This window comes from Seriola dumerili, unplaced genomic scaffold (assembly GCF_002260705.1).
Source record: "Seriola dumerili isolate Sdu_G_001 unplaced genomic scaffold, Sdu_1.0 BDQW01001124.1, whole genome shotgun sequence".
NCBI lineage: Eukaryota > Metazoa > Chordata > Actinopteri > Carangiformes > Carangidae > Seriola > Seriola dumerili.
The window spans coordinates 1,091,634-1,118,550 of NW_019175379.1; the positions used below are offsets into that span (position 1 = coordinate 1,091,634).

The 26,917-nt window shown below is 41.6% G+C and overlaps 1 protein-coding gene across 1 annotated transcript; it reads left to right on the plus strand.

The window, feature by feature from the left end:
- Positions 1-174: 174 nt before the first annotated feature.
- On the plus strand, positions 175-26,850 carry ube3c (ubiquitin protein ligase E3C). The gene is made up of 24 exons (XM_022767245.1): positions 175-260; positions 904-1,014; positions 1,165-1,218; positions 1,476-1,550; positions 2,633-2,779; positions 2,892-3,007; positions 3,128-3,285; positions 4,069-4,222; positions 5,477-5,697; positions 5,840-5,991; positions 6,660-6,847; positions 9,813-9,899; positions 10,046-10,203; positions 10,475-10,701; positions 13,402-13,506; positions 14,111-14,198; positions 16,411-16,508; positions 16,892-17,024; positions 18,230-18,477; positions 21,294-21,506; positions 23,375-23,563; positions 23,663-23,729; positions 23,817-23,947; positions 25,646-26,850. The coding sequence occupies exons 2-24, from the start codon at positions 949-951 to the stop codon at positions 25,814-25,816; spliced, it is 3,246 nt and encodes a 1,081-aa protein (XP_022622966.1). The 5' UTR covers positions 175-260; positions 904-948; the 3' UTR covers positions 25,817-26,850.
- Positions 26,851-26,917: the final 67 nt, after the last annotated feature.

The window sequence follows — 26,917 nt, forward strand, 5'->3', positions numbered from 1 at the left end:
CACACACACACACACACACACAAAGTCACAAAAGCATCTCAGTGGCTCTAGTTGAGAGGTGGGTTCAAAACGTTATGGACATGAACTCTATCCAATCAGGTGCCTTGCTTTGCAGGAACCGGATGCAGTTCATCTGGCTGTTCCCTGTTATGTGTTGATTTCTAGAGAGAGGAGGAAAAGAAGACTTGACGTTTGGATTAACCCTAACTGCCTTCTCACAGTTATTGTGTCTGTTTCACTCCTTAATTCAAAAGTCAAAGGTAAACGATTCATAGGTTGTTGATTTATGATTCTCGGACGAGTGTCCTGTAATATGAGCGATGTCAAAAGGGACATGCGGATAGGAAGACACCCCCCGTAAAGTTAGCCTGTCTGAGTGCTTAGCTGCTGTGCTAGCTAGCTAGCTGCAGTGCTAACGTCAACAAAATCATGCTACTTACACATGTGCAAATCAGTGCTGGGACTTGTCACCAATAAATGTTGTGTAATTTGCTGTCTCCGTTGTTGCTTGTTGTCAGATAACGTTAACAGCATTGTTTAGTGCCTGACAGCTGCTGAGTCATTAGCTAGCTAAGTTAACCGGCTAGCTAACTATTGTTGCAACCAAACTGAAGCTGTCAGCCGGATAAATCGCTTAGGTTAACCTTGTGCCTTGTCGTTCAACAGTAGTCCAAATTGAGGTTCGTGCCTGTTTTATTGGCCACATAAATTATTAAGAGAAAACGTAGCAACATAGTATGTTTGGATAATATATTAGCCGAAGTTAATTGTTTATAAGTTAGTGTAAAGTCACGAGTCATCAGGTCATTTTTGTTTCATGTTGTCACTGGTTTTATTGTGTGCTCTACCACTGGATATTGGATGGAGATTTTGAGTTAATTTTCGTTTCACTTTCTCTTTCAGAAATTCGTGGCGACCTCTTAATCAGTCAATGGGAAAAATCTAACAATGTTTAGCTTTGAGGGTGATTTCAAGACAAGACCCAAGGTATCACTTGGAGGAGCAAGTAAAAAGGTTAGTGTCATTTGACCTTTCACAGGGGAGATGGAGTGAAACTTGCCAAATTAAAATCTTTATTTCTCACGTATCTGTGCTTAGCATAGATCATACAGTATGTTATTGTTCAAAGTGTCTCACCAAAGGTTCTCTGTTGTTGTTTTTCAGGAGGAGAAAGCATCTCTGCTGCACCGCACTCAAGAAGAAAGAAGAAAAAGAGAGGTAACTAAGTTTGTGCGGTGCTTTGTGGACAAACTGCTCATAAAACAAGTCTTAGTGTCACTACCTGTGTCTGTTTTGTGTGCTTATTTGAAGGATTCATAGTTTCTCTAAAGAGAAGATTCCGCAATTAAGTTGCACAACTTATACGACTTTGCACAGTTCAAGTGCAAATGCATGCAGCCCAAAAGAGTAAATGCTTAATAATATTTAAGTGCTGTGGTTTCATCAGGTTTAAGGTGTATTCTTTTATTACTTAGGATGAAAGAAGACGCCTGAAGAATGCTATTATCATTCAGTCCTACATACGTGGCTACCAGGACTTGAAACGACAGGTAAGTCCGCATACTATACAGACCTGCTTTAAGATTTTGTGTATCACTTTCATAATCAAGTGTAAGTAGTGTAGATAAGTAACATAAGGGGGATTGGCTTGTGAGCCATTGTAACAGTTGTGATGTGAGCACTTGATAACTTCCACTGACATTGTTTGTCAGCACTCACACATAAAACCGTGTAACATGATGGTGGCTTGTGAACGGTGCTGTCCGTCTCATGGTCTTGCAGACACGGTATTTTTGGTGACTTAGCCTCCAGTTGCAGTTAACGGATTAGTGTGTGTAGCTTCAGAAATCTGAATTTGGACTTGTGTTTAACTTTATATCTGCACATTGTGAGACAGGTTGCTTAAATATCAAATCAGAAAGTGTGTGACTGGCATTGTTTTCACCTTGTGAGTCTGAATGTGTGTGTTTGTCAATATGTGCTCCTAGAGACACCTATTGTATCAGGAACTTCCACAGAGGTGGTTTTGAGTACTTTGGCAGGTGTTAAAATGCCCGTGAACAAAAACTGTCACCGTGATAGCGTCACAATCATGCCAGATATAGTCACAAAACTATACAGGTGTGTGTGGGTTTGAAGATGGATGTGGTCCAACCCATGAGTCATGGGTCAGAATGCAACATGATGAGTGCATTGCAGCTGGTGTGATTCTATCGCTAGATGGTCTTATCAATAAAAAGTTGTTTGTTTTGCTCCCGCAGCTGGTTTTTCCCTTTTGGTTCATTTATTAAAGCACAGATAGTCAGCACTACTCATGCTCATGACACAACCCTAACCATTTACTGTGTGTCAACAAAGTTAATAAATGGCAACACATCTGAATAACTGAGAATATCTTGGCTCAACAGATAAAGTGACAGACTTTGTCGTGTTTCATAATCACAGATTGAACCTATGTATGTTTCTGTTTATTTTGCTGTGCGGTAATAACATGTTGACCTAGTAGTCCAACCAGGAAAGTTGTACGCACATTTCATTTGACTGTACATTTGTAGTGTTTTTGCTACTGTTTAAACAAGTCTGCTCAAACAAAAATATTTGCAATATTTCACCTTTGAACTTTTGCTTCCAGTATGCCATCCAGAGGGCCAGGTTTGATGAGTGTGTCAGCCAGACGCAGGCAGGGGGGGCTCAGCATGTCCTGGACGGTCCTAGTCTCTGCCTCTTATCACGACAACTCATTTTTTTTTACAGACAGAGTGTGGATGCACATAGATTGGTGAGAATTCAATGTGTTTGATTCTCGTTAATTGATTGTTTCACAAATGCAATTATAGCAAGAGGCCTAAATGTATATCTTACAAATTGTTTCTGTTTGTGTGTTTATAAAGATATGGTTGTGCCAGAACTTGGTGAAACACAACAGTCAGTTTGTGAAGCTGTTGGTGGGCCCACAGAAGCAGACATGTATGTTTCAGATCAAGAGGATCTTAGGCTTCTGCTGCAGGTAGAGTACTAAAAAAAAAAAAGTGATTAATAGATATTTTTAGCTGGTAGATCCACAAAGACATGTTAGACATTTGAAGAAATGTTCACTATCTTGCTTATGCCTCTTTTTGTCTCCTAGACTCCTGCAGAACTGCAAGGACGACAGTTTAAATGTGGCAGTTCCCATGCGGATGCTAGAAATCTTTTCTTCAGAGAGAACCTATCTCCCTGTTATTCCAGATGCTAACTATGTAGCTTCATTACTCGAGCAGATTTTGCACTATATGGTACAGAAAGGTATGTAAACGGGATTCACTGATATTACATACCTGTTGTTGCACTGATAAATCTGCCTCGGCTATGTCTAAGAATGTGCATATTTTATAGCCGAGCTTGCTGTCATTCTTGTGGAAGATGCAAAGTTCCAGTATTGCAGACGTTTATCTTATTTCACTGTTTACTGCCAGACAGACACAAATAAACTTTCTAAGGCCTATAAGGAGTGTATATATATACACCTTGAATGTCTTTCAGTCAGCATTTGCTCTGAATTGTTTGAATACTTTAATCTGTACATGGGCAGTTCCTGCTCTGACTGGCACCTGAGTATATACAGTGCTGTGCACAGGTCAAGTACATCTCCTAGTATTTACATTTTCCCACAAGCACTGTTTAAAGTGATTCATACTTGTCAACACAAAGCATCTTGTTTAATTTTAAGCACTACATCATTTGCAGGCAGAGATCTTGAAGCCTGATTAACCAGGAATATCAAACTGGCCTGGACTACTTTCACAGCTAAAAATATGAAGCCTCAGGGGGTGCTGTTTTCAGTCATTGATGCAGTTTATCCTTGCTTGTCCTGTTCCTTCTCAGTATACTGAAGACTTTAGCTGACATTGTTTTTAAAGGGGAGTTACATTTGGTGCAACACTGAGGAAACCAAGTCTGTGCTGATTACTGCAAAGAGGAACATTTGTCGCTTTTTTATATTTACGTGACATATGTTGTGTGTATGTGGTAGGTATTTAATAGCCATCTTGATTCCTAACATTATTTTCATTTGTGTTTTCTATTCAGGATACTACAGGTCACTGTACATTCTTGTGAACCACCGGCTCCCTTCCAGTCTGGAGTACAGCGACGCTCCCTCTATCCCTCTGGCAAGCACACTGTTGGAGCACATCCTCAAACCCCTGCACTTTACCTACTCCTCCTGCACAACAGGCGCAAGGTACAGTATTAGTATTAGGGTCACGTGACCATTTAAGATTAGGGCCTTTACACGAGTAGTTGATGGAGCTTGCTGCTTGGCAGTGAGAAAAATTTCACTCCAACAATGACCTGCCAAAATTGATTTGATTTGCCACTTTATGATACATTTATTTTATCTATTTTTTATTTCCTCTGCTCAAGCTCAGAGACAAGGTATGTTGGTCTGTAGAGAAAATATACAGTCTGGTAGTTTTAGAATCTTCCCAGTATTCATCCATAGGTCAAGCTTATTGAGTTCTCCACCAAAAACATATTTCACTGCTCTTTGGCGCTTATTAAGAGGTGTCACAAGAACATGACAAGCATATGACATTGTGGATTCCAAAATAATTCAGCTACATTTGTTTTTGATATCTCCATATATTTTAATTATTTATAGAGTGGGGTCTTAAAAGGATCTGAAACATAAACAGGACTAGCAGCAAAAACTGTGACAGGTGCTGCACTTTCCACTGAAGTGTCCATGAGCAACTGACTGTTGCTTCGTTCCTTGTGCAGTGCTGCCCTGCTAACTTATGTGACCTTCTGCAGAGGGTGAATCTCCCATATTGACAATGAATAGAGTGTCACAAATAAGTCTGTCTACTATATGTTCATAGTCTGCAATGTCATAAATCTGCTGATGCATTTACCTTAAAGTTACTGATGTCTGTAGACCTCCCAAATTGCTGCTACGTTTGCAGGAAGGGAAACTGTTTGTCCCCAGTGAATTCTTTTGAAATCATCCATTAAACTGATCAGACAAACCACAGCAGTTTTTTGTCCCCTCTTAGTCAGTGGTGAAGCAGTAATTGCCTCAGAGATCAATTTACAACAAGCCATAAAAGGCCTCCGGACTCGCTCGCTCGCCAGAGTGCAGAATATCAGGCTGTTTGCCCTCAGTTTGAGACATTCTTCATAACAAACGACAAGAAGACTCCTTTTCTTCTTTGAAGAAAAGCAAGGCGGGAGTGAGAGAAACTTGTGTACACACTGACTCCAACAGTTAATTATCTGACTCGACCCACCAGATGTGTGTGACTGAGCCACACAAAGCAGCTCTGTTTGGAGAGACAATATTGAAGGACTCATGAAGCAGAAAGAGCAGGGTGATCTTAGAGCAACCCACCCTCTCAGATAATTTCTGTATGAACATACAGCATTTTTTAATATATATTTGTCTGGTGTGTTAACTTGTCTAATGTCTAATCTTTGCTTGTCTGTCGTCTTTCAGGCAGTTTGTATTTGCAGCCTTTACAGAGGAGTTCATCTCAGCACCATTTACTGAGCAGATCTTTCACTTCTTTATCCCGGCACTGTCGGACCCCCATCTCTCATTCCCGTTCGAGGCCTTTCTGAGCTCCCTCCAGGCCACCATCGGCTCCTCCTCAGCGGCACAGAGCCAGGCACCGTGGCTGTTTTACTTTGTCCTCTCTGCAGGAGAGAACTGCTTAGGTAGGTGGCCAGTGTTTGCACTCTACTCTCCCTGTATCTACTGTATCTAGCAGTGTCTGTAAATAAACTCGTAGGGAGACTGATTTATAGAGATGAGGATATGATAGCATGTACAGTAATGAAGATGGCTGTGTGTTGGCAGGCTCACTATCAGAGGAGGGTCTCCTGCTGTACCTTCGGGCTCTGCAGACGCTGCTGCCTCTGCTGCCGGTGTCGGAGAGCAGCACCAGGCCTGAGGTGAGCAGCGACTCAGAGGATGAGGATGGTGCTGGCATCCATCCACCACCCATGCAGGTAAGTTCCATTTACTTGGATGCATAGGTACTACTTAATGCGAACTGGTTTGGATTGATCATGATGTTAAGCAGATTGGTTGTCGACTAGAATATACGCAGGCCTGAAATAAGGATGGTGTATAAATGTCTCCACTTGTATTTTTGAAAATAACCTTAGTTGGTACTTGTTAACAGCAGATACCCTGAGTTTAGATGTCCGAATCTGTATCAGGGGAGAAGTGCATCCCTATGTCACGTGATGTCCTCCAGCTGCATCGGGATTAGCCTTCAAAAGCATAATTTGCAAGATTACAAACATAACAGAAGGAGCATAAATCAACCAGTTTTCAGTACAATTTCTGTCATGAAAAGCCAAACCGGATGAGATCATTTTGTGATTATTTTGTCATGACTACTGTGTCAGAATAACTTATTGACCTATTGACATATTTGACCAAGGGCAACATCATGTCTTCATTAAAAGAGTGAGAAATTATAAATAACCCAAAACAAAATGGAAAATAGGGAATAAATACTGGTTAACCACATCCCTATGATAAACTAAAATCCGATCCGTCCTAATGTCTTTACTCCGTTCCACGTTCTTGCTGATGTGTGAGTGCAGCTTGGCAAATTCCTGTCATCATTCCAGCTTTTCAAACCGACGTGGGTTTCCTTCTCTCTCAGGATGACAGTCGGATATCTGTTCAGCTGATCACGGAGGAGTGTGTCCACAAGCTGGACACCAAGCATCAGACCAATGCTCTGCTGAACCTGGTGTGGAGGGATTCAGCCAGCGAGGAGGTTTTCACTATGATGGCATCCATCTGCCACACACTTATGGTGCAGCATCGCCTCATGGTGCCAAAAGTCAGGTACATGTACACAAACCTAAAAAACACTTTACAGAAGAGAACAGATTTTTAATCTATTTTTTTCTATTCAATTCCTATGACAATGTTCCACCTCACAATGAATCAAAAGGTAACAGCTCTTTTCCTTTTTATTTGATATCATAACATTTTACACATCTTGTCGAGATCAGCCTTGCATTCAGAGCGCTTGTTTACACACCTACCTGATTGAGAGGAAAACTGTGTCTTTATGTGTTTCCGCGCTGTAAGCAGTAATGTAAATAACGGCGAAGAGCGGCAGGCAGGCAGTTATCTGTGGTCCGCACCCACTGGCATTTACAACCGGCAGAGGAAGCAGGGATGTCAGGGAAGCTGTCAGTTTTGGATGAGGGCAATTACCCCTTCTCAGGTTGATTACATTAGGGCCAGGATGTCAGAGGTGGTGTGTGTGTGTGTGTGTGTGTGTGTGTGTGTTGGGGGGGCAGGGGGGGGGGGGGGGGGGGGGGATTGCATTGACTGACGGGAGGTGATCTGGACTGAGCTTTATAGATGGTCAACCTGCTCTAGTTAATTATTAGTGGAGCCAGTTGCTGCCAGTTGATTTGTATGTGTGGGTGGGGATGTGGATGTAGATTCATATCATGTTAGCAACTGTGTCTTATTATACATCTGTTTTCTTATTACCACTTGAGGCCCTAGCTTACCCAAAACCATGCATATAAGGATAAATAAAGCTTCTTCTGTAATAAAAACTGGACACATACAGCGGGAGTTTGATGGTCAACTAATAATTTTGCGCTATTGCCTACCAGAATTTAGAAGAATCTCAGTTTATCCCCCCCACCCCTCCATTCCCCTTAATTTTTTACGGCTTCCTCCTTCCCTTCGCTTTTACCATAAATCCTGCCCTTCGTCTTCCATCATTATTGGATATCTGTACAAAATAATTAGCTCACTGAGAAAGATTAATCACTGCAGAAGTGGACGGGATAGCTTTACAAGAGGCTAAGGGGAGCAAATTGCATTCCGGCCTTGATTTACTGCCTTTACAGCAAAAAAAAAAGAAAAGAGAGAGGCTGGCCAGTCGTCCAGCCTGCCCAGCACACTGCCTTTTTAATAAATATGTAAAATGTCTCATGAAACTGTGCTGCCTTTTTTCTTTTTTTTTTTCCAGAGGACATCTTAAAAGCTGTGCAATGATTTGGGACCAGAAATTGATTTTTGATTGATTTGCTAATTCTCCTTAGCCCAGATTAGTTCTAGTGGGTTTGCTGTAATTTCACTTTAATTGTTTAGTGTTGGATATTTGGTGTAATTTCACTTTGATCGTTTGGTTCCACCCAGTGTGGCACCCTGTTGCTAACGGGGCTCGCTGTGATGAAAGTGAGCGCGGATGAGCTTTGGTCCTTCATTTACTTTTGAAGGCTTGCTGTGATTTTTGTGTTGTCATGAGATAATGATGTTGATCATGGTAATACAAGAAAAAAACTCATTTGTATTTAGGAGTAAAGTCAGTCCTTCAGTCTTTTATGGTATCAAATCTGACCTGAGCACGGCTGTTATTTTTTTTTTCTGCTGAACAGAGCTTCTTTCATTACAGCAAAAATGAAATGATCCAGGCATGATTCATCAAGCTGCTTTATACACACACACACACACACACACACACACACACACACACACACACACACACACACACACACAGAGGCACGGACACACAACCCCTTTTGATGTCTTGACTTTGTTTATTAGTGGTTCATTCCATGATTGAAATGGGGGGTTTGGGTTCTCTCAGGCCGTAAATCAGCATGTCAGCTGGCATTTAGTGCTTTGTTTCCCATTTCAATCAAACACCCGCATCACTTGTTATGAGCCCACAGCACTACTCCTCGCTTCTCTCCTGTGCCTTGTAGTACTGACAGATGGTGTGTGCTCGATTCAAACCATTTTTCAAATCATACTGAGGGCTGTGTGACACTCTGCTCCAGAAGCTGATTTCCATTTTGGGATTTTTGAATGGGTTATGGTAGATTGAATGGCAGGGATGGGAATTTGAGCGTTGACATTGAGAAGAGAAAGTTCAGCAAACGTAGGACTCCCATTTCCCGCTCTACCTTCTTTTTTCTTTTTGTCTCTCTTTTTCCACTATTGACCTTTACTCCTCTCCTCTACTGTGAATACATGATGCCGCCCTATTAAAGGGAAGCATCCTTATAGGTGTCAGTACTGTCACTCTTCAGACAAGGGCCTATTATATGCAGGGGCACTTTATTTTGCCTTTTAGCTTACTTACCACATTATTGTCACCTGTACTTACCCTCTGTGTGAAAAGCCATGCAATTTAGGAGTATACACAAACACACACACACACACTTGAACAAAGAGCAGCTTCACACCTTGGTGCCACAGCCCGTTGAGTGCAGAGCGACTATAGCGAGGTATGTGGGCCCTCCTCGGTGTTATCATGTAATTCACAGTGAGTGTGGAAGCATGCCGGCGCTGCGGGGTCACAGTGAGGGCCAGGCATCCCCTCCTCCTTCGTCCTCCATTGTCTTGCTCCCTTGGCCATTAAGTTAAATGGGCCTCCAGCAGGAAGCCAGAGGGCTGTTTATGACCCAGGCTGGGCACCATCGCCAGCAACTAGTTTACTAATGGAAGGTGCCTCGCCTAAATAAAGCTTAATGGCTCATTTAATCTCTTTTCGGCCCTCGCAAGGTACAAAAGGAGAGAGAGAGGCCAAGAAAATTCTATGAGGCAAATGTTGGTTAACAGTGTCATTTATTTTTTTCCTCCTTTTACTTGTGTCCTCTGGTGAACAGGGCAAAGTTAACAATCCTAACATGGCAGACAGATTGGCGGAAAGTAATTTTACTGTTCTTCACACCGATTGTATCATCTGATTGAAATAGTTCTCTAACTAATTCTCTTCTCTGTCAAATAAATGTTTGACTCTAATGTCTCTTATCTCCTTATTTGTTCTCTGCAGGCTTTTGTACAGTTTAGCTTTCAATGCACGTTTCCTAAGGCATCTCTGGTACCTGATAACGTCCATGACAACTAAAATGATCACTGGGTGAGCTAATGCAGTTCTAATTACTGGCAAATGTGTTTTGATCTTTGTGTGAGCAACTGTATAAACATATATGTGCTTGCATACAGCATATTTCTGCCTATGTGCCTCGTACTTAGTCTTTTCCTGTCTCTGTCTTCCCCCCTCAGCTCCATGGTGCCGCTACTTCAGCTGATCTCGCGAGGTTCCCCCATGTCGTTTGAGGACTCCAACCGTATCATTCCCCTCTTCTATCTCTTCAGCTCCCTCTTCAGCCACTCACTTATCTCTGTGCATGATAGCGAGTTTTTTGGGCATGAAATGGAAGGTAATTGGATTTTACAAAAAGTCCTTATCAGTGTCGTAGTTCGTATCTTCGTTCAGAGCTTTGTTTGACAAATGAATATATTGTCAGGGGATCGCTGGGTATCACGAATGTCCATCTATCATCTCCCATTTCCCTTATTTGGAGTTCTTAGCAACATAATTTATTGGCATTGACAGTTGCTTTCATCAGTCGCATTCTGTCGTGCCGCCATGTAAATGTGAAAATCAATATCTGTAAAAGACTATGAGTACTTTTTTCCCCCTCTCAACAGGTCAGACACAGTCCTCCATGATGCCCTTCACGCTGTCAGAGCTGGTGACACTGTCTCGCTGTCTGAGAGACGCATGTCTGGGAATCATCAAGCTGGCCTACCCCGAGACCAAAACAGAGCACAGAGAGGAGTATATGGCTGCCTTCCGCAGCGTGGGTGTGAAGACCAACACTGAGGTGCAGCAGCGTATCCAGGCTGAACAGAAACGCTGGGTACAGCTCTTCAAGGTAAGATGTATGAAGGTTCAGATCTTTGCTGATCTTTCTAAATCATGGCTGGCATGGAGCTGAATTTCTTCTTCTTCAGTCCAGTCTTGACATGGACAATAAGTAAAAAATAATGGAACCTAAGACATTTGACATCTAATCGAGCAAATCTCAATTCATCGTTTAAACTTGTTGCAAATATGGTGCCCAAACTTGTTGTCTATTGGCCTCTTGCTCTCTTTGTTGTGTCTCACACTCTCACCATTGTCTTTAAAGACAGCGTGGGAAATAAAGTGAGAGGTGTCGGGGAAACTGCACTGCCACTGTGTGTATGCGCTTTGTCAGCTAACACACACACACACACACACACACAGACAGAGCCAGTGTGTATTACATGATTTAAACTGATTTTAAAGTTTTGGAGTAGTGAGATGCCAGTGGTTAAAGACACAGAGAATTTTCCTGCTTCATTAACCTTAATTTCATGGCCATACTAATTTTTTCATTGCATACGCTGCCCCAAATGTGCATATAGCATTGACATGAAAACAAAAACTGTTTGCCGACTGTGCCACACACTTCTGTCACACAACATAGTAAACCTAACTTGCAACTAAATAATTAGCCTGCTGCCCTCAGGCCTCAATGTATCCCATGAGAGTGTTGTCATTGTAACTCAAGGTACTTCAGACCTGTTTAAACAGTAAGTAGAACTCAAATGAAATTGTATTCTTCTTCTGTCTGCATCGCCATAGGATGGTTTTCATCCTGACATGAACATAAACAGTGCAAAGTACACTCACACATGAATGAGGAGAAACTGAAACCAAATTCTTCTTGGCTGCGAGCATAAACCATAATATGTGGCACATTAACATTAGGCTTAATTGTTGTGTAGCCTGTCTGTGCATCGAAGCAGAGTGACCTAATGCTTGCCTGTGTTAGTGGAAATCAAGTGCGTATGAACGAACCGGCAAAGACAAGATGGAGTGCTGCCATGGAGGTCATGTATTGGTTATTTACCCAGAGGAAATGAGGCAGAAGACAGCATTAACTTCATTCTCCTCGGCTCTATTCCCCATTCCACGTCCCCTTTTCATTTCTCCTCTCTCCTCTCGTCCATTCTCTATCAAGGAAACGGTAATTAAGCGACTTTGTTCTTGGCTGTTAGTCTTTGACAGAAGGATTTAAAAGTGAACACTGGCGTTCTGTGAAAGGTGGCAAATCCGCGAAGAGCACGTCAGGAATTTTCATAAAAGATCTGCTCAAAGGCCTCTTGTCAGCTAAAACGACCCATTAAAGAAGTGGGAAGCAGGGGAAATGCATTTTCCAAATTGAACGGTGGGATTTACAGTCGGTTTAACGCCGCTGACCCCTAACACGCTAATGTTTGGTTCGTGTCATCAGCCGTCCCTCCCCATCTTTTATCACCTCCATTGTCGAGCTATCTATTTAATTGAAAGAAGTTAATTGAATGAAAATGATCAACTAAGCTTGTATTAATATTGCTAATGGAACTTTCTTCTTGGCCATGTTTGGAGAACGATGTCACGCCGGAGTTTGGGAAAGGCCCATTAAGGCTTGCACTTAACCCGATGGGCTAATTAAGGAATGCTTATTCATTCCCAGAGTCAGGGGGTAGGCCTCCTCCAAACCCATCGCCACGCGCCTTTTACAGCGTTTTGCACTTGCCATTATTGCGTACTCTGGTTGCCTCTTGGTGATTGGCCAAGATTGATCGTCACTCTATGAAAATGACGTGCTTTAGAAAAGAAGATTTCGATTGAAATAATCTAGCTGGGGTATTATATGGAAATGGAGTGGCTGTAACTGTTATGGCAGACATAACAGCTCCCTTAATGAATTGTCATGCATTGGCACACATGAGGTTATGAATTAAGTGTCTGACATTGACTAGCAACATAGCAACAGTAGAGCCTTTTATGTACAGTCCAAATAAGGCTGAAATCTATAAGTTTGCAAAGTAAATTAATTACTACAAGCTTTTCAGTCCCAATCCTGGACATTAATGGGGAAAAACTGATATTTATTGTGAACTATGCTAGGTAGACATTGTTTATTAACAAAATGTAGAGTAGACTTTCACTGATTATATCACAGATCTGAATTTTGGTTAGCTTTCTATAGCAGAGAACAGAAGTTCACACTAAATAAAACTGACCACTTTCATAAAGCAGATTCTCGTATGCCGGTCTCCTGAAACGGCTCTGTGCACGTTACAAAGTGACAACATTACATCAAAGTGAAATACTGTTGAAACCACGATGCCTTCCGCAGGCCAGGCGAGAGCCACGCTCTTACGTGCAGTGCTGTGAACCGCTGCTGCTGTGTTTTTTTGCATTCTTTGCCCGATGGCTGATGTCAGCAGACCTCGCCAGTAATTAACAGGGCTGGACATTGAGGGCCGGTGCAGGTCGTTTTTCTTTTATACTCCCCATAAATGGTGCACTAATGGCTGGATTCTCAAATTGCTTTTTTTTTTTCCCCCTCTGAGAGAAGGTACCTCATCCTGTTGAACAGCCTATACACAGAAAAACCTCTTTATCTTTCTTGTGTTCTCCGCTCTGAAATGTACTTGAAATGTATGTTTTGCTGTCTAACAGTGAATTGGATTTAGTGGGGATACAACTGACAGAGTTAGAGATGTTAATGTGATGTGTGTATGGGTGTGCCTGCCTGTGTGTTTGATCTACTACCCAGGTCATCACTAACTTGGTGAAGATGGTGAAAGCTCGCGACATTAGACGACCTTTCTGTCCAGCAGGTCACTGGCTTTCTGAGGAGGTCAACATCCGAGCTGATAAGGTACCATCACAGCTGTTAAGATTTTGCATCGCAGTTCATTGTTGCATGTTATATTATGCCAAATTTCTGCCTTGTTTGGAGCTGTATTCACATAAGTACCTAGTATGAGATGGTCACAGTGGTTAAAGTCTGTGAAAATTAATTGGATGAAGTTTTTTCTGTTAATTTCCTTAAGACCTAAAGATACCTCAGAACATCTGTTCAGGGGAGGGAGGTCTTTTATGTATTTAAACAGACAAGGACATAACTTCACACGTTAGTGTTTATCCAAGTAGTAATGATACTTAATCTTTATCGTAGCTTTTCAGAAGTATTTCACAGAGAAACAGAACAGTAAACATAATTTATGAAAACAAAGTTAACATGCAAGAACAATAAATAAAACAATAATATAAGTAAGTGAAGCTGCAGCTGAACCTGAAGCTCATAAAAATGTGTTTTCGTTATTAAAATGAAGTCTGATCTCAAGTTTAGTTTCCTATGAGAGTATGTTCAAGAGCGTCAGAGTCTGAGTAGCACCTATAATTAGATACATGGATAAATATGTAAACAAAAGCCAAGATTGGTATGACTAGCTTAACTGACCGGTCTTTTGCATCTCCAGGTCACCCAGCTGTACGTCCCCTCTGCAAGACACGTGTGGAGAACGAGAAGGATGGGCCGCATCGGGCCACTTCAGTCAACACTTGACGGTAGTGTAATCTGTTGTAATGTCATTACAAAGAAGAACTTGATTCCCTTTCAAGGATGGAGGTCGATGTATAGCACAGTGCTAGTTTACAGTTAAAAAATATCCTGTGTTCATCGTGCAAAAAATGGGAGTATCTGCTTAAAAAAAGTAGTGATTATACATGTTACTGTGTCTCCATATGCCAATAAAACATTTACATTGTTCTAACTGACTGACCATAACAGTTATCATGCCCTTTGGAAAAACTAAAGGTCACTTATCTTTGTCTTAGAGTAGTCTATTATGTTATTTCTCATCAGCCTGAACAACTAGACTCATAGCCTGTTATTCACAATGTTGTACTTAATGTAACCACAGAGCTGCTCCACTGGCAATGGATGGAAATTTAGAATCGTATAATGCTTGTGTCAGCTTGATGCATTGCCCAGAAAATCTTCCTAATTGCTGTCCAAAGTCACCTTCTCTGTGTTTGCTTTTCATATTCTACGGAGCTGTGCATTGATATTATTTCCCCTAAGAAAAACTAGGAGTCATCTTGTTAGTTTCTTTCTATAGAAGACGGAGGGAAGACGTTGGTCCGTCCTTTGGTTAAGGGTTAGGAAATCTTGCTGCTGATAGATCCTCTCATTTCAAGTGATAGTTTACCTTTTTTTTTTTTTAGCTTGGAATAAATGCTTCTTAATGTAAAGATTTCTTTCACAGCACTATACAGGGACAGCATAAAACCTTCTCCGTTTGAACAGAGATATATTACCGCATTTTCTCTTCATTCACTCAATTAGGCACTCAGAGGAAAACACACTGATGCAGGCAGGGCTGCATCTGGCTCACTTTAAGCCGGTCTGGGTTTCTGTGAAGTATGGTGTGAAAACAAGCTGATAACAATGTGTGTATGATCTACCTAATGCCACTCAGAGGCTGTATGGGATAAATTCAATTAGTGTGAAAGTACCTGATGAACTCAGCCACATCTGGTCCATGTGTTTGTCTGCCCTTTTCTCATTTCCTTAAATGGACAGGCCCATGGCTGATGAATGAGCAACGTATTGACCACTCCGAGGCCATATTTCTCCTCAAAGATGGAAACCTGATGGGAAAATGCAGATCAGATTGACTAATTGAGCAGAATAATTGAGCTGCAGTGGACGCAAAGTGAGGAGGATGAAGAGCGGTTTAGCTATTGTGGCAATTTTTTTTTTTTTTGTGGGCTAAACAGCCTAAACCCTGAGTTTAATACAAAACAAACATCAGCTTAATGGATCTAGCGAGGCAGGTGGATGGGCAGCTCACAGTTGGGTTAATTAAAAGGGTGTAATTAAAAGGGTGTAGGATGGAAAAGTCAGTAATGGCAGGGCTGTAAGCAGTGCACTGGCTCTTAACTACAGAGCTAAGCACAAAGAATGGTAATGATACTGTTAGTGTTATACACAGGGGACGCTTGATGTTTCACCAGCTGAAGTTTCCATAGACAAGACTTTGAATCTCTACTAGAGTCAGTCTTGACCCAGACCTTTGAACTCTGTGGAGGAGAAGACAAATTAATCTTTCTGTCATACAAAAAATGTCATGTAATTATGATGAACGCCCAGCACAGAAAAACATATTTGGTACAAACATTCCTGTTATTTTCCAATAAAGTAAATATAATTTTTGAATTAATTTGAGACACTTGCAGCTTTAGTTTTCAGTTTGTGCAGTGTGCAGACACCCACTTGACTCAAGTTCACTGTAAAGAAAAGATGATCCGTGAGTCTTTGACATCTACACTGCATTGATAGATGCTGATGGCGACCAAAGATTGCCTGATGCACGTAAATAACATAGACCTAAATACATGGCTAGTCTTGCTCTAGTGCTAAAGCATAGAAGTAGCCAAAATGATATGGATGTCTGTTACATAAAGGCATTTTGATTGTATCTATCCAGTATTTACTCAAATGTTAAAAAAGCAAATGTAAAAGTAAAAAAAAAGATCCCACAAACCCAACTGCAATCAGGGCTTGTAGAATTTGTGGGATAATTTTAAGGTCTAAGCAGAAAGACGAGTTAAAATACAAATACAACAAAAGAGAATACATCGTAAAAGTTACCAGCATTTACATTTGGGCTCTAAAATGCTGTATTTAGGTTGAAACAAGAGAAGAGGAGAATGACTGATGATTGTCGAAAATGAAGAAAAACTAACATGTTGCATATTTTGTGTCTTTCTATAGTCGGCTCAGAGCCTCCGCAGCTGTCTGTGTCCGAAGAGAGACATCTGGCCATCCTCACAGAGCTCCCTTTCGTGGTTCCCTTTGAGGAGCGAGTCAAGGTACTGAATCGCTGTCCCAGCCACAACCACAAAAAAAAAAAAAAAAAAAAAGTTTGTGTGTAATATTAGGACTGCGGGGGTGTGAGTTGAGTTGAAACTACACACTCAAGTATTTTGAAGTATCATAATATGCATTTCACAACAGTGGGCACACTTAGCAGTGCCGTGCTTTAGATAGGCATGATTTGTTTATCTTTATTTGATTAACCAATCAGCTCAACATTTTGCTTTCTCCTTTCTGTCACTACCAGAAAATCCAAATATAAGATGATCCAATTTAAAGCATAAAGAAAAAACAGTAAAACCTATAGTCACAATTAAAGATTTTATAACTGAAAGGATTTGTCACTGACCCTGCCACCGGGTTTACATCTGTCTTGTAGATCTTCCAGAGGTTAATCTATGCTGACAAACGGGACGTGCAGGGGGACGGGCCGTTCCCTGATGGTATCAATGTCACCATCAGACGCAACTACATATATGAAGACGCCTACGATAAACTTTCTCCAGAAAACGGTACACTGCGCATCTCTACAGTTTAAATAAAAGAACAATTTTTACATGTGCATTCATTCTTTTTATGTTTGATATATGAGGCTCTTTATCATCTGAAATGGCTGTTATATTTCCTACATTTATTTTCAAGATGACAAGTACATGAGGAGAGGAAGCATGGTGCAGTAAATGTTGACACTGTCACTGAAACTCTTGATATGGTCTATAAAATCTTAATATTGAGGATCAAGGTTCCAGTTAGCGTTAAAGATGCAGGCTAGCTCTCTCCCCTTGGGCAGAGCACGGAATTTCGGTAAAGCATAATTGAGGTTCCGATTATTATAATGGATCACATAAAAGCAGAATCAATTATTTTAAGTCACCTCTTTTGTGTTTGAATTTGAAAGGGCACTTCAGTGGGGGCAATCTGATTAAAAAGAGTAGTATGAGACCTGGGCTGAAGACATGATCTATATCATTTATGTGTCTATAAGTTATAGCTGCCTTGATTTATCACTGTACATTAATTATTCTGAAAGATGACCTTTTATAGAATTTGATTTGAATATTCTGAGGTCAAGAAAATGCTTCCTTGCAAAAAATATGTTTGTTGGGGGAAAACAATATGAGACAGTAGATTTAAGATTTATAAGTTTATATTTTTCAACCTTTTTTTTTTTTTTTGTTTACAGGACTAATAAGGTCATTATTAAAGAGATTGCTTATTGAAAATTTTTACATTTGTGGTTCATTTAGTTCAGCAAATACAGAAATAGCCCAAATGTTAATGGAATATGTAATGGCAAAGAAGGTGAGATCTTGTAAATGAACCTTAAAAATCTATAAAACTGAGTTAGAAATTAAAATGTCATATAATAAAAACATAACACTGGGGCAGCTTGTAAACTCTATTTGGACACTAAAATGAAATGGCGGAGGGTGAAAAGGGAGTGATTTCAGCCACAGTCTAATACAGTGGCAAGGATAATTCGCTTCTGCCCTGGGCGTTTTCAGGTTGCTGTCTCACTGCTTCTCTTTCCACTCACTCGCTTTCTTTCATCTTGTCTTCTTCCATCTGAGTGAAGTCTCACGAAACAGATTTTCACACTTAAGTAGATGTAAAGAAGTAAAGAATGAAAATCAGAGATGAACTTCATTGGACAATGGCTTGTTTATCCTTATCTTTTTGTACCTTCCTAAAGTCTTGCTCTTTATCCTCATGTTAGAACCGGACCTGAAGAAAAGGATTAGAGTCCATCTGCTGAATGCTCACGGTCTAGATGAGGCGGGCATCGATGGCGGTGGCATCTTTCGGGAATTCCTCAATGAACTCCTCAAGTCCGGCTTCAATCCAAACCAGGGTTTCTTCAAGACGACCAATGAGGGCTTGCTGTATCCCAGCCCCGCTGCAGAGATGCTGGTCGGAGACTCCTTCACAAGACACTACTACTTCCTTGGCAGGATCCTTGGAAAGGTGAGCATAGAGTAAAATGTAATTCGAAACGATGGTGATGTCGGATATTTCCATTTCCTTACATAAACCTCAAAATCCCTAAAACAAGGAGGAATGTCTGAAGATGCCTAAGGTAGCAAAAAATCTATCAAGAGAATTGTAAGATGAAGTCACAGACGGCCTTGACTCGATGACCAATACGTCAATTAAGATCAGTCACAGTCAGTGTCAAGGCTGCCCTCGCTGTTGATGTAAATTTAGAGGTTGTTTTGGTGTTTGCTCTGGAAACTGACAATGTTAAGAGAAATTGCCGTCATTTGTTTCTTAAAAAAGATTTTAGGGTTGGGGGTTAGAACTTGAACCTAGCACTCTTGCAAGCTTTAGTTTTGTTAATTAGCCCTGTGCGTAATCTGTTGACGGCATTGTTTTTCTGTCCCTTCCTTCCTCTGATGGCACTATTTATTAGAGCCTAATGTTTCTAAATCATCCTTAATGCATGTGGTAGTGATTGTTTATCAAGATGCCTTCCTCGTGGGGGGTGGGGGGGATTCATCTCAAACCCGGAGAAGAATTACCGTCAGTGACAAGCCGGTTCGCCTCTCAATTAGGGCTTCCATTAGCCGATGATTCCTACCTCTTGTTTGTGTAGTGATTGCATTTGGCTGGCACTAAATCAGCAGGCCCTCACAGACAGGACATAAATAAGCGTTCAAAGCATGTGGTAATAGCATTTTGATCTGTTTTACAGTCAGGAACATCCAGGTCTCTTCTCTCTTGCTCAGCCCAAGATGGTCCGGTCCACTTATCAGGGCATTGCAACTCCTCCTCCTCCACCTCCTCCTCCTCCTCCTCCTCTTCTTCTTCTTCTACTTCTTCTCTGTATTCTGTGCAAGTGAGAAATGATCAATCAGCAGCTACAAGCTCTCCGCCCCCACTCCCTCAATATTGTGCTCTCCATAGCTAATGGTTCAGGCAATTAGACGGGGGGAAATTAATTTGAATTTGACTTTCAATTAACCCTACCTTAAGTTCCTCTTTCTCCATAAAAATGGACGTTTGAGTGGCCATTTGAGAGGTGTATTGATATTTGTTTAGTGCCGTTATTGCCTGGATAAAAGGCAACCGTTTATATAGATTGGGATTGCATCACCACTGCCGCAATGTGCACGGTGCACATTGCGGCTCAAAGGACACAGGAGATTAATATTGTTAATTAATGTCCGAGGCGTGCCATTGTTGTGGAGGTGATGTATTACAGGCAGGAGTGGCTTGTCTAGGGTACTCACTGAAATGGGATTGAACATCAGAATAGAGGCCGGTCATCATCCTTCTTCCTCACTTGTCCACCCAGCTGGCAAGCTGAAAGATTTAAGCCACAAATGGGGAAACATGGAAACAGGTTACTTTGTGGTTCAAACCCTCCAGCCTCAAGACAAAAAACTTAATTTAATGTTGATGGGAGTGGTTGCTGATGTCGTTTTGTCAGAATCAAATTTCTCATTATGTAATATGACCTGTGGGAGGTTTCTCTTTGTGCCTCATTCGTCTCGCATTATTACAAAACCTCCAACCTCATCAGCAGTGGCCTCTCCGCTCCTTAAACTATGAGGGGGAAGAAAGTTTTATCCTCCTCCCTCCCTAAACACCACGCCTCAGCTCAGTCTCTCCTCTCTGATCTCAGAGACTGATGGATCCCTTTAGAGGTGTGCGAGGTTGGCTCCTCTGATTGATAGAGATGCGTTTGAAAGGCATTATAATTTTATTGATTCTTAATGTTGTAAATTAAGGAATTTATTTGGCAGCTAACAGAATGCACCTGCAATGTTGCTGGCGTTTATTCCACCTGATGGTGCCGCGATCTGTTTTAATTGCGTTGCCACTGCACTCACTTATATTAAAAGGCCTGGGCCATAATAATTAATTCTTTCCAGCCCAAGTCATTTTGGCACAATTTCTGGCAATAAACACTCATAAATAAAGTAAGTGGCATTGAAAAAATAAGGCTACAGGTTTTTCCCATATACTTATTGCTGCCTCTTCCCGGCACAAGTGTTATTGATAGGTTTCAAGGGGCCACCCGGCGCATATGGTCTGAAATGAGCTCAGGCCACGAGAGAAATACTAAGTGGATTATTTTGCATAAAAAATAGACAATGTTTGAAGTTGTGCAATTAACCTGTGTTTAGAAAATAGCTGTGATTTATGTATGTGTGTGTGTTTAAGATGCATGCATTATGGAAATCCTCTAGATTTATAATCCATTTAGCTGATGCGGTCAGGGTTTTTAGCGCTATCATTTATAAAGACCTGTATATTTTAATGCCTCCAACAGGCTCTTTTTCGGACTATTCCAGTACATTAGCTTTGGGTTTTATGAGTCACCTGCCCGGCTGTGGTTTTAATGGCATTTAAGGTCAAGGTGAGAATTGACATTTATAAAGTTTGAGGCGGTGAAACAGAAGCCTGTGTGTTTTAGATAGATTGTGTTCTGTATTTTGCTCTCAGTCACTGCGATGTGACCAGGTTTACTATCTTATCACTTGATTTTTTTTGATATAAGAGTAGTAGGCAAATGTAATCCTGTGTAATGTATGTTGTAATCAGATTTTTATATATATACTTGCTACTTGATGCAGGCTACAGTCCATTTAGTTATCTCGGTTATCTAATCATCATGTTTTATTCAGTGACACCCAAGCAATAAACAATCGTGTTTAGTGCTCAGAGCATTTTCTCATTTATATGGATCGACTGATGTTTGTAGGAGAATTTACAAGAATGGACTGTGTTCCTTGTCCTGCTGTTGTCCTCCAGTAAACATCCATATTCTCCCACAGGCACTGTATGAGAACATGTTGGTGGAGTTGCCCTTCGCCAGTTTCTTCCTGTCTAAACTTCTGGGAACCAGTGCAGATGTGGACATCCACCACCTGGCCTCGCTGGACCCAGAGATGTACCGTAACCTTCTGTTCCTCAAAAGCTACGAGGGTGACGTGGAGGAGCTGGGCCTCAACTTCACTGTGGTCAACAATGACCTGGGAGAGGCTCAGGTGACCAGGGGTTGGGGACAGGGTGGGATGGAGTCGGGTAATTGAGTCACATCTCCTTTTTTCCATCTCCCCGTCCTGTTCAGTGCCTCTCATTCAGCCGCCTTTACTTCCTCCTGTTTGGTTCGTCTTTGTGGCGTTAATAATTCATTTCCTCAACGATGTACCACTTTTCAGCTCTGAGAGAGATAAAGCACGTCGCCACTGTCGCCCTAAGCTCTGCTGTAGTGCAAGGAACACAGCAGCTCTGTTGACCATTCCACCTGCCTTTCCCCCTGAAATTATCTCAGAACACGCCTGACAGAAGCAACTAGCTGCTCTTAAGCACGTCCCCTCCAAAGCTCAAGGCTGCGGAGACGAGCCGCCGCCATCACACTGAGTCACCTGGGTCCCAGACCTGCACTCTACCCAGAGCCCCTGTTTGCTCAGGGCCTTAACGCGTCTTATTAGCTCTTCTCAAACAACACCTGAAATGGTTGAGTTACAATGTAGCCCTCCTGGTCGCAAATAAGGCATCGCAAACACGATAGGGAAAACAATTTGTGAAAGATTAGGCACACACCCGGGAGCAGTCTGCCCTGCATTTGCCCTCGCGAGATAGCCAAAGTAAGCAAGATAACGACAGTAATTCTCTTACATTAGCACATAATCAGAATCAACTGTGAGTGAGAGAAAAAAAAAAAAAAAAGCAGAAAATGATTGCTGTCAGTGCAGCCTCATGCGCTACGCAGCACTCAGGGGATGGACAAAATAAGAGGAACACCTTACTGTAGATCATAATCCAATCTAATTCAGTACTCCAACTTTTTGTGAGACTGCGTCAGAGAGGTTCTGATTCACGTCTCTTGTAATTTTTGACTGTAGTTTGTATTGTTGTAAAACAAATATCCTGCAATGTGTGAATCCGTCACTTTTTTTTTTAACAGTCCACGTGTGACCGCTGTTGCTCATTGCTGATGCAATGTTCCTGTTTGGCATGTGGTAGGATGACTTTTGGGAAAGCAGAAAGGTACAGGAAGAGGGGAAAAAAATGAAGTGAGTATCCACACACTGGATTAATGCTCCAAAAACTTGATCCTTTTGGTTTTCATCAGGCCTGAAATAAAGTTTTTGGAGCTCTAATCCAGTGTGTGGATCCCCCTCCGCTTTTCTCAAGACTTTTCACCGTGCCACATTGTGTAATGTTGCAATGTTTGCTGCAGATAGCCTTTTTTTTAACTCTGTAAACTGCTTAATGTTGCTTTGAAAACCTAATACTGTTTGGATTGGGTTTTATAGAACATCAAAATATATATTAATAAAACTGATGAATCAAAGATGTACAATTAAGTCGTTTAAATCGAAATCTGCGATGGAAAGAGATGAACATTATATTTTGTCCCACCGTCGCTGCTATGATGTCATCATACACTCGGCTTTATGAACAGAGATGAGCACATCTTATCAAGTGCTAACTGCTCTAAAGCTAATGAAAAGAGAACCTGGGGCCAAATTGTATTGGACCAGATGTACACTGGATGTCCTATATTTAGAAACACTGAAATGCACTTAAACGCTCCCTCTCTCTCTCTCTCTCTCTCTTTCTCACACACACACACACACACACACATCTAGCCCTACCTTTAATCAGAGTGCTGTTGAAAAATATTTAATTACCTTTCTGTGATTGAATTAAATCCACCTGGCACAATTAAAGCACTTACATTGTTTGTTGGTCATCTGGCTCTCAAGGCCAGCCCAGTGATATGCATAATGAAGTATGCAATATGGCTCCCTGACAGTAATAATACTCAACAACAGAATGGAGAATACATCATAAACAGAAAAAAAAAAAACATTGAATATTTTGAACTGTCTCTTTTTTTTCCCAGGTGGTTGAACTGAAGCTGGGAGGCAAAGACATTCCTGTGACCACAGCGAACCGGATAGCCTACATCCATTTGGTAGCTGACTACAGACTGAACAAGCAGATCAGGCCTCACTGCCTGGCCTTCAGACAGGGCATAGCAAATGTGGTCAACCTGGAGTGGCTGCGTATGTTTGACCAGCAAGAGATCCAGGTAATCTGCACATGAACAAGCAAAACTGCACAAAAACGTGGAGCTCAATTAATTAAAGTCACAGAAACTTAAAATGTGTGTTCCTCTGCTGTTTAATAGGTGCTGGTATCTGGGGCTCATGTGCCAATTTGTCTTGATGACCTGAAAAAGTTCACAAACTACTCAGGTAAAATGTTTTATACTGCAATTGTGTATGTTTAGGTGTAGGTTAAATAATAGTGGGTTAAAAAATCTACATCACCATCTACTTTAGGTGGTTACTCTGCCACTCACCCCGTCATCCAGACCTTCTGGGAGGTGGTCGAAGGCTTCACAGATGACGAAAAGCGCAAGCTTCTGAAGTTTGTCACCAGCTGCTCCAGACCTCCACTGCTGGGCTTCAAGGTGAGGGTTTACCACACTTGAACTTGAACACCATCTTTTTCTTCTCCATATACTTACCTTAACTACCCCGCAGACTATGCACTGCCTATATCCTTTATTATCATCAAGTTTACCAAGCCCAACAGAAGGGAGTGTTCCCCCTTAATGGGCTTGTAATGAAAATACCTAGACTGATAACAGCCCTCAAAATGATCATTTTCAAATTAGGCGGCGATAAGAGCAGGCAAGCACGGTGAAGCCTTATCTCCACGTCCACTGTTGTTTTATAGTTCATGACCTTCCTCTGTTGAAGAACTCCTTCTGCAGCTCTATGTGTGTGGGCTTGGTCGGAGATCTTGACTGGACAAATATTGCCATTCAGAACTAGGTAGCAGGTTGAACCTTTGAACTTTTGCCTTCTGTATGACATGGCAGAAAGCGGCAATATCCTGTTAAGTGAGCATACAAGGAAGCTATATCCACCTACTTCTAAACATTGTTTCAGCATTGCTGAATCATTACTGCTAACCTCCTATTTCTGAAATGATTTCTTAATTGGAAACCATTCCACTTTCTTACTGACATGATTTGTGGGACACTTAAGTAGTTCGAGATAGGAGGGAAAAAAAGCAGAAAGCGTTGCTCGGGGCCATTAAAGAGTTTTTATGTGTCTTACTTCGTCTAACCAGAAGCTGTAATCATCATATGATTGGTTTTAGTACTCTTTATGACTGTCATTAGTTAGGAAAACCTAAATGGTGTTCTGCAGTAGAGCAAGGGAACAAAACTCCTCTTAAAATCTTTCGCAGTACTTCCTCTGGGGGTTTAAGAGTTGCCTTCCCTCCTCATTTAATCAATTTGACTTTGGCCAGTGTGTGGATGCTCTCCCTCCCTCCCTCTTCATCTCTTCTCCGGGGCTGGAAAGGGCGGTAATTCGTGGGGGGAGCGGCCCCTGACCCGGCCCTCAGCCTGAGCCAGCTAAGCCTTAATTAGCTGTCGTGAAACGGCCTAGGATTCATTAGAGGAGAAATAGCTCTGTCAGGAGAAGCCATTTAAAAAAGATGATGGAAACTCTCTTTTTTTTCCAAAATGATAGCTGCGGTAATGACACTTTCTCAATAAGCAACGATAGTTTAATACGGTAATTGTCAGAAAAATGGGGTCATTACGGCTAAGCCCCCGAAGAGCCATTTAATCGGGCGAGTATGGCCACTGAAGCGTATACGCTAACTTTAAATAGCAGGATGAAATCAGGGCGGGGGAGACTTATTCGTCGGCCCGGCTTGTGATGGAAACGGTCAGTGTCACAGTCGGTGGATGAGGTGGCCTCATCACAAGGAGGCTTGATTTAAAAAATGCCAGATAGACAACATGAAATGACCATTCCTTCAGCGTCTCATCCAGGGGTCAAACTGTGGGCCGGTTTCCCACTCAGTACCTATCAAGCACTAAGCTGATTTCCTAAATTTATACTTTCACTGTATTAGCTTAACGCTTAATGTCTCTCTTTTAACATTTATCCCCTTGTGGAATTTGACATTTATTGCTTAATCGGGATTGCTTTGGACATTGTGATCATCACTGACACGAGTTGATTCATGTCTCCTTTTTTCCTCTGTCTTTAAACGCCTCATGATGGCCAAATTTCTCTTGAGTTTTAATCTGCACCCACGGCTACAGTTTGTCATGTGCTTATTAACAACGTCCGTATGCACACAGGAGCTGTACCCAGCCTTCTGCATCCACAACGGCGGCAGCGACCTGGAGCGTCTGCCCACCGCCAGCACCTGCATGAACCTGCTCAAGCTCCCGGAGTTTTGCGACCAGCACCTGATGAGGAACAAGCTGCTGTACGCCATCGAGTCCTCCGCCGGGTTTGAGTTGAGCTGAGGAGGGCGAAGGCTTCTCTGTCCCTGTATCCATGGACTCGACGCCACAGAAACGGCTTGGGAGATAAAAGTTTGAGACAGACAGAAAAAAAAAAGAAAAAAAAAAAAAAAGAAGACGGAAAACAAGTGATGCACTGACCTGCCTGATTTATTGTGTGTTTGTGTGTGGATGTGTGTGTGCGTGTGCCAAGTTAAAGGGTGAGGAGATGATCACCCACAGACTGAAAGGAAAAGGGGTGCGAGGATGAAGCCGGGGTCGGTCGGAAGCCTTTTTTTATCCTTGTTGCTTTTAAGTAATTTAAATGTTTAATCACTTGTCAGAACACTTCAGAACAGTGATGCAGTTGAAATTTGCAGGAAATATTATGCGCTGAAATAAAAACAAGAAACGAGCGGTAGCAGCTGCTCTCTTGTGTAGTATAAAATGAATGGACAGTTATTTTTCACCAAAGATTAAGTGGCATCATATTAAAAAAGGCAATATAACAACAGAGGGACAGACTGTAGGACTCTAAAGCCACCTTGTGGTGAGCCAAGGGCTGTGGAGGCGGAGGAGCTTTTGTGTATATCCATCATTTATTTTCACATAGAGGTCATCAAAACTCCAGTTTTTGTCATTTCTCAAATGATTATTATTACTAGTAATAACTGTCATGGCCGATAACCATACTATAAGTGTGCACACGCTGTCTGAAGTGTGGAAATGACTTATATTGTTGGACTAAAATTGGGGGAAAGTGTTAAATGATTATGGATTTGTGAATATGTACATGTTTACAACTACTCTTGTATTATTCATTTATTCAGTATTTGTACAGGTTTGTTTTTCTTTCCTTTGTTTGGTGAATGGAGGCCTCATGTTTTCACACATGCTCGCTAAGGTGAACAATCTCCTTCCTGGTCAGCGCCTGAAAGTTTGCTCTTAGGGAGCAACTACTGTGTCGTGTTGATAAGGCTTACAATGATCAGTGTACCAACAGGGTGAAAAAAAAAGAAGAGTGTATGGAAATGAATAAACCCACTTTTGTTTTTGCATTTTCTTTCCACAAGTCTCTTTTCTTGTTGCTTGTAATTTACAGTAATGACCAAGACATAAAACAGT

Coding starts and splice junctions, on each gene's coding strand:
- ube3c (XM_022767245.1), top strand. CDS start 949: ATGTTTAGCTTTGAGGGTGATTTCAAGACAAGACCCAAGGTATCACTT. Junction 2,780..2,891: donor GTGTGGATGCACATAGATTG/GTGAGAATTCAA, acceptor GTGTTTATAAAG/ATATGGTTGTGCCAGAACTT. Junction 10,204..10,474: donor TTTTGGGCATGAAATGGAAG/GTAATTGGATTT, acceptor CCCTCTCAACAG/GTCAGACACAGTCCTCCATG.